Genomic DNA, 8,866 nt, shown 5'->3' on the forward strand with positions numbered 1-8,866 from the left:
GTTTGGAGAAGACGATTATGTTGCAGCAAAAGGGACAATATTTCTGGGTGCACTAGAAGACAAACAAGCAAGATATTTATTGGTAGCAGCACATATGCCACCCTTCCAGTTATGCCCCACACGTGAAAGGTATATTCCCTTAGAAATTGGGGCACAAAACCCTAGGAGACTCCGCTATATAAAGAAAATGACACCACATTTATGGCAAGAGGAAAAAGTGTGAGATAAGAAAGAGAAAAGTGAGAGATGGTTCTTTTATTTAACCTTATTCTATTAGCTTAGTTTCCCAGTAACCTTTTTTTTTACCTAGGTTTCCTCAAAATCCAATCTATTGAAGACTCGTCGGTCGGTTTTGGACGCCTTACCACTAAACACCAACTTCATAGGTGAGTTTCCCACACCCCACATAAGGAGTAAAAAGCCCCATTTTTCGAGGCTCTGGTTTCTAGTTCTTTCTTATGCTAAAAAGAGATCTTTCATTGAGAAGTTGACCCTGGAGCTAAAAGAATTTATTCAGTTGACCGGCAACTGCAACTAAGAGATAAGGTAGTCGTAAACAAAAATTAAGTTTTATGTATGATTTTGAAAATTTAAAAGTTTAGGTATTAAAATAGACCAAAACTGATAGTTTAGGTACTAAATGCATAATTTACCCTTAAAATTATGATTACTTAATTACAAAAAATTTTGTATATATTTGAAGAAAATTTTATTTTTATTTAAAGTGGGCTTTTTGAAACTATTAAGTAGCGTCAATAATTAAATAAAGATTATGAATATATACTATTTGTAATTATTTTAAACTATTCAAAATAAATATAGAAGATTAAAAATTTTGATTGTTGGTTTATTAATATTTTAATCAAAATACTTAATTATTTAACTATGTCAATTAATTATGGCCTCAATATTTCTCTCTCTTAGTTTTCTCTCATTGGTATGTCGTTAATCCTTTTTTTTCATCTTTGTTAATCGGCGATGTCACCAATTTTAATGTTAGTTGCCGATCGTCGATATTCTTTATAGTCATTTATTTTCTTATATCACATATTTAGTTTTTCGTGTTTTCTTATTATCAATAAGTCTACTTATATAACACATTCTTATCTGTTTTTATGACACATGTTGATCTTATGTCTTTTAACACGTTTTTCATTTGGTTGGTCATTGTTTTCACTTATCTTTTTTAGGGTTGATTTGATATCGTCATGACTGATCAAAGATGACACTTATATGTTATATTGTTGATCTTCCCTGCTTTGGACCTCGGATTAGATTTGGGCATCGTTATGTGTTAGCGGATAGCTTTTCACGTCGCTAGAGTTTGATTTGTGGTTTGTCGGTAGTCTTTCAGTAGTTTGATTATCTTTTGTGGTTCGTTAGCCGATGCGATCAGATCTATTTGTATTTATCTTTATTCGAGTTTTTGGTTATGTTTTAATCTTTCATTGTATGGTCCTTATGTGATATTAAGTTGCTAATTTTGTTTCAAAAATTATAAAAAAAGTATCCTAATTATATGCTTAATTCACGATTATAATTGTAAATATTCATTGTGATTTGGGGTATTTCCTATTCGGACTAAAATTAGAGAATTCTATAAAAAAATTATTCTATTAATTTACAGTAGAGTCTTGAAAAGTTTTACATAAATTGAAGTGTACAACAAAATGATGTTGAGCTTTTTAAAGACTCCATTCGTTTCAAAAGAAACCCAACATCAACATGTGCAAAGATTCCAATGCCCCCAATAGCATAAAGAGGATGGTAATACCATTCATCTCATCCCTTCTCCTCTCCACCAGCCTCAACCTTTCCTCGGCCTCTGCCGCTTCTCTTTGGGTTGCCCTTAGTGACTCCATCATCATCCTTCTCTTTTCTATCATCTTTTCCAATCCACTTTCCCGTCTCTTAACTCGAACAGTTTCCTTTGCTCTCTGTATATTCAAAATCAATATCATAACGAGCAACGTAAATGGTAAAAGCTAATGTTATACACATACAGCGTGTTTAACTTTTTTTAAAAATGTATATACGGTCCATCAAAATCAAATATTGCACACCCCATGTGTACCTGAATGCTGGATTTGTACAATTTTTTGCCAACTGCTAATCTACTCCTTCGAGCCAAGACGAAGCTTTTGTTTTTACTAATTTCTTGTCTAACCTGTAGGAAAAATTAGAGTTCGTAAAATTTCATATTAAAAAAAGAAAAGAAATTCATGGTCTTTTCTTATTTATTTAACCTTGACATTTTAAAGTTGTAATTATAATTATTAATAATATATACCTAAAACTTTTGCCTGTATGTATGACTATAATCATAATCAACTAATATAAAAAAATGAATTATAATTATAATTAATACTTTTATATAACTGCAGTCAAAACTAATCTATAAACAATAAGTTTTGAACACATAATGAATTTAGACCAAAAATCTATCCAATCTAAAATATTTAAGAGTTGAAAATATCATCATATTCTTAAATAATTTTTAATAAAATCAAATTGTTCTTAGAGGGTATGTCAACAAGATGTCGACATTTGAGTTGGGCCTATCATTCTACAGCATAAAATATTTTTAAGGATAAAGTACATATTTAGTACTTAAACTATCATTCTGACTCCATTTTAGTACTTAAACTTTTAATTTTTTAAAATCATACTTAAAGTTTATTTTTTTTCATTTTAGTACCCCTTCAAAATTTAAATTTAAGTTTTGAAAAAAATTGAAAGTTAAAGTATTAAAATATATCAAAATCGATAGTTTAGGTACTAAACACATTAAGTTTTTAACAACAAAATACTAATATGAAATAAAACTAAACCTTAGACATGTTTTTAAGAAAATTAAAAGCTTAGATACTAAAACAGACTAAAACTAATAATTTAGATACTAAATTTATAATTCACTCTATTTTCAAGCATGTATTAAATTCAAATTTATTTATGGGGAATACGTCAATACTAATCAAAAACACCTCCGGCCATGTCGTTTTCAAATAAAAACAAGGAAATGGGAGGTGATACTTAAATCGCATCTGACAAAGGTGTTTTATATTTATAAGGCTATATCGTTTAGAAGAAATATTTATTTATTTTATTTATATATAAGTTTGTTTAAAAGGTTATTTATTGATTTGTTTATAAAAATCGATAAATTTTAAAATAATTATATATAAATTTATTGAAAAGTTTATTTATTGATTTTATATAGGATAAATTTTGAAGTTTAAATCAGGGTTTTAAAACACGGTTCGAAAACGTGATAGCACCTACAAAATAGCGGTTTCGTCGCCGTTCGAGTTACCCGTGACATTGGTAATAGCGCCCGCGACGGCCACAATAACGGTAAACTCGAAATGACCGAAAACACGACCGGAATCACAATTTAAAACCATAGTTTAAATTTAAAAAACTAAGAAACTTCTCATGATAAAAATTTCATCATTTTTTAACGTATAAGTAAATAGGTTTGTAAATATTAAATGAATTAGAATATGTTGACAGATATATAAATCAACATGTAACCTTACTAAATTTATAAATTCTTTTAATAAAATGAAAAATGAATTTGGCTCTACTTGGTCTAAAAAAATCTTAACTAACAAGATCACTATGTAACCTTACTAAAAGTTTACAATTCAATATCGAGTCTTGAATAATAATGTTAAAACTTGGTATTAGTGCCCTTCCTTTGAGAAATTAATGGTTGGTGGTTTACGTGACAAATTTGGAATCACAAAGTACCACCAACCCCCTTCCCAATTCCATTAACCACAGCTAGCGCTGCTTTTTGAGATTATTAGGTTCCATGGTGGGGTTAGGGATGGGCAACGACCAAGAACCTAACAGTAACGGATACGCTCCGGTGGTAACGACTAGCAGAGTAAATGTGGGCATCGCTAGCAGGGAATTAGATGGCGGTTGATAATCATAATAGCATCCGTTAGGTTCGCATTCACGAACACAACTGAAAGTCAATCGCCATTTAAATCCTTGATGGCCAGAGTGACCACAGCATGAGCTGAAGAGACCAAAATCTGAATCAGCAGCTGAATCCAAATTCAAGAGATTTGAGGAATAGTATTCGGAATCCCATCGGTGAATTAGTTATGGGCGAGTGCAGGCCATGACTCGATTTCGAGACAGATGGGACGCCTAGGAGCGCAATTGAGAGTAGCTTTTGGGATGATTAGGCCTAGGTGTTTCCAAAGATTTTTGTTTGGTTTTTTTGACAAAAGAGAAAAGAAGAGGTGTTTAGACTGGAGTTTCAAAGACAAAATCTCACCGGCGACATCTTCAACTGAGACTTTGGAGCAATAGATAGAGCTATGAGATACGTAGAGCCCAGAGGACAGTCGGCTTTTATAGGGAAATTGTTATTTGAGCACCTCTTTTGCCCATCGTGGCCATATCAACAAATCAGGTCTGCTCTTAGCAAAACACTGACGCGGAAATAACAAATCCACCACCCCTTTACATATATTAGATAAACCTCAAGTAATTCGGAGTAGAGTCATTTTATAATTCGGAGGTCGTGGGATTGAGTCTTACGGAGGGTATTTCATAATTCGAAGGTCTTCTACAGAAGTTGCTCTTAACCCTGATGTTGAGGGCAGCCTACTATCTTACCTCCTCCTTATCTCATTACATATGAGAATAAGGGACAACCATTTTATTTTTTCAAGTAAAAAAGAGAAATTATCCTATATTAATTACTTATTATTTTATTTATTTTTTTGATTTAATATTTTTCAATTAAAAATAATAAAATTTTATTTGATTATAATTATTAAATTAAAACATAAATTTTATGATATTCTAATATAAACGTATCTTAAACCTAATGTATATTTTTATTTAAAAATTTTCATCAATTTTTAGTTATAACTCAATAGTTGGAGGGATAACTATTATCTCTAAAAGTCATGAATTTATTTTTTTGATTAATTAGAGGTACTAGATTTAAAATGTATATAAAAGATATTTGAACATTTATTGTATACGAACCAGTGTTTTACATATGAAATTAATATATATATATATATATATATATATATATATATTTTCCTCATGTATTTTACTAAAATTATCACTTCGATCCTGATATATTATTTTTGTTAATTTCTCATGTACTACAATTTTGTTTGCCTGTTTATCCCGTCGTTGCTAATGTTAAAACATTTAAATCTGCGCGACGCCTTTTCCTAAACGTACAGCGTCATAACTGATCGCCAGTGCATAGTCAAATACTCGAACGGATATCGAGCAAATCGAGCGATTACGCGTGCCGATCGCCTCATGTCCGTGCCAATATTCCAATATCGAACGATTGCCTGGTGACCCTACATCGAGGTGTGCAAGTAGGAATATACGTTATTTTATTTTTTAAAAATAAGATAAATTACGAATTTAATATCTAAATTATCAATTTTGATATGTTTAGTATTTAAACTTTTAATTCTTTTTAAGATTATATCTAATTTTTATTTTATTTTATTATATCCACTGTTAAAAACTTAACGATTTTAATATCTAAACTATCAGTTTTTATCCGTTTTAATATCTAAATTAATATTAAATTTTAAATATAAATACTAAAATAAAATAAAAATTAAACTTTGAATATAATTTTGAACATATATGATTTTAACCCATTTAGTAAACTTTAGATATGAAACAAAAACAAAAACTATATTAATTAATCGAGAAGAAACCAAATTTAACCCTAAAAAGTTCAACGAAAAAAATCGATCAAACGGCCAATTACCATAAAATAGAATTATTATTATACAATTACTAATGAAAATGAAGAGTTTAATTATTTTAAAAATTATAAAATAATTTGTCGTGACATGAATAGTAATTGATATAAATCTAAATCTGAAATTAGGAAAATAGTAAAAATTCAAATAAAAAAAGTTAGCATGGCCGCTATATTGTTAATTTCTGAAAACGTTATCGTGGAAAATAATGTAGTGAAGCAGAATTGCACTAATAACAATAAGTCATGATTGTAACTTAATGGATAATGGTCAATCGCAGATTATTATTCTATTATTATTATTACGTTATTATTAATTTTTTTTAAAAAATAAAATCTTTTTAGGGGAAAACTCATTTAAAAAAATTCATGACCGATATACCTGCAATAAACACTATAACTTCTGTTACATTTATAACTACGATAAACACAACGCAACTAAAAATTCAATCACAATGTCATATCTCAATTTAAAGAAAATTAGAATAAAAAAATAAAAGGTTAAAATTTAGAATTTATTTGGTTGAAATTTGGGGACTAAATTGTAAAATCTCGAAGTTGGCAAGCCAATTTAAGAAGTAACAAAAAATTCAGGGATTTAACTCAAATTTTATCATTTTTTACGATGAAAAATAAACTCCCCGATCGATTAACCCTAATTCCCCCCAATTAACAACCCAAATCCCTAACCCCCGTATCATTCATCACCGAATTTCATCGTCGTCCGACTGCCATAGCTGGCGCCATTACCCCTAAAACAACTGTTGCATTGCTTCGATCAAAACCTGACCTCTATCCTGTCGTGAATCGCCGCCGTTCGCTGTGGAAGAGCCAAGAAAAGCCTCGTCAAAACCCCTGTCGCCGAGTATATATTTGTTGATTCCGACCGCCTCCGTCATTGTCTTGCCTCACCGTCACCTCCAGTACATTTATCGGTGTCATGCGAGCAAAACTCGACCGGTTTCGATCCTCGTTGACGTGCCGTCGTCGACCGTCGTTTGGCATAAGTTCGATTTAAGATTTCGGTGAATGTTTGGCTTATGTTGTTGAAATTGACGGTTGATATTGGTAATTTGGAGTGTGTAGAAGACATGGGAGTAATCGGTTGGTGGAAATGAACCATGTCGTCGCTGCATGCACCGACGTACGCGTGGTGGTTTCTAGCCGATCCAGGAAATTTCTGGAACTAGTCCAGGCAGAACCGAACTAGATTAACTCGACCCGAACCATTGACTGGTCAGACCGTTAACTTTGACCGATCGGAATGTTGACTTTGACTGGTCTAACTGTTGACTTTGAATTTGACCGAAAAAGTCAAATTTTTTGAAAAATATAATTTAATTTTTTTCGATGTCCTGAGTCCGAATCTGAAGTTCGTTTTTCCAAATTTGCGCTCAATAAGCCATTTTTCAATATTTTACCTTCAGATTCAATTTGGTTTCTCAATTAAGTTCAGATTCTGTCGTAAATTTGGTTGTTATATATCCGAGACATAATGGGACGTGGAATTAAAGTTCGAGGGCGATTGAATAGAGTTTAAATGGTGGATCGATATGGCATAAAAATCGATGTAATACTCTACTACCTTTTGTATGCTTTCGGAACTCATTGATAGATGGTAAATGCATGAACAAAAATAATTGGTCCATTAGATGTATTAAACTATTATTGGACTTAGACGTAAATTGGAATAAAGATAGAACATTGTATAAGAATCAGACTGCTCGAAAAAGAGAATCTGGAAGATCAGAAATAATTATAAGTTTAGTGATTCAATAATAAATGAATTAATTTCAAGATCCGTAAGCTTTGATAAATATCTTTAAAGGTTAAATATTGGGAATATTTGGATAAGAAATTACAAAAATAACCTTATAGGGTAAAATTATGAAAATGTCCTTTTATTGTAAAAGACCAAGATTTCCCATGATGGTGAAAAATAACCCAGAAAGGACATTCTTGACCAATTATAAAAAAAAGTGCCTATGTTTGGATTGGAAAGAATTAAAGAAATGTCTTCGAGCTTCGTAATAACTATACTAACCTCCAATGATCAAAAGAACAAATACCCTGAAATCTAAAGGAACTAGAATTCTTGAAGCCTAATTTATCGAAAGTAACGCCACTGACAGAATTGAGTGGAATGACGATGATACGCTTAACGTGTAAAAAACACAATGGAGATTAAATTTCTTGATCCACTTGAACCTTGGAATCACATATTAAATTTCTAATATATTTGAATAACCCCAAAAATAAACTTCTACATTTGGAAATTATTAATACGACGATCCCCTTGTTTTGAATGATCATTTGAAGATTATATTACTGAAAGTGCGACACATCACTGAAGTAATAAAATGAGGAATTGTTCTCAAGTTTTGAAATAATTAATGTGTCTAGACCCCAAAATGACTAAAATAACCCCAAATGCTGATGACCTAAATACCTTTATGACTTGGATTAAGTGAATGTCGTTGGATAGACTATGGGAACATCGATGAACCTAAATGATGTACTGCCTCTAAAGGTTATGGAGCACGACCCAAGTCGTCGGACATTATGGGATACCATTACAATGTGGAAATGAAATAAGTACCGACAAAATACCTATTCGTCGTCCTCAAGAACTGATAAAGGACAACTCTGATATTGATCAAATCATCTGGTGTAGTCAGTAATAAGAAGTGAATAATAGTGAAGTATCACGGTCCTAATGATTGACAAGTATCGCAATATTGGGATCTGTCGTTCAATTGGACTCGAAATCCTGATAATTCAATGCATAATCTTGAATACCACAAATCATTACTATATCCTTATTGAGTTAAATTAACGAGAATTCTCCAATAACCAAAATGCTTGGAATACCCATGTTTTTTTGAGTAATGAAATCACTCCTGTCATACTTGAAATCTTAAGTAACTCTGATGCACAAGATTCTGAATGCCTTCCTGATACTTAATTGCCTACGAAAAATATCTGAATATTGTATGATCGTGATTCTAAAATCCTTTTAAATTACAAAAGTTTCATGGCTGGCTACTTAAAAAATACCAAGTATCTCCAAATAATATGTGGATCATCTAGTGTTTT

General features: G+C 31.3%; 1 protein-coding gene across 1 annotated transcript; it reads right to left on the reverse strand.

Moving 5' to 3' along the window:
- Window positions 1–1,636: 1,636 nt before the first annotated feature.
- LOC120133597 lies at window positions 1,637–4,354 on the reverse strand. The gene is made up of 3 exons (XM_039150155.1): window positions 4,295–4,354; window positions 2,075–2,167; window positions 1,637–1,937 (listed from the first exon to the last, which is right to left on the reverse strand). Exons 1-3 carry the CDS (start codon window positions 4,301–4,303, stop codon window positions 1,704–1,706), a joined length of 336 nt encoding a protein of 111 aa, XP_039006086.1. The 5' UTR covers window positions 4,304–4,354; the 3' UTR covers window positions 1,637–1,703.
- Between the last annotated feature and the right edge of the window lie 4,512 nt (window positions 4,355–8,866).

The sequence above is a fragment of the Hibiscus syriacus genome, unplaced genomic scaffold, assembly GCF_006381635.1.
Source record: "Hibiscus syriacus cultivar Baekdansim isolate YM2019G1 unplaced genomic scaffold, ASM638163v2 tig00110584_pilon, whole genome shotgun sequence".
Classification (NCBI taxonomy): Eukaryota; Viridiplantae; Streptophyta; class Magnoliopsida; order Malvales; family Malvaceae; genus Hibiscus; species Hibiscus syriacus.

Coding starts and splice junctions, on each gene's coding strand:
- LOC120133597 (XM_039150155.1), bottom strand. Junction 1,938..2,074: donor TGTACAAATCCAGCATTCAG/GTACACATGGGG, acceptor TTGAATATACAG/AGAGCAAAGGAAACTGTTCG.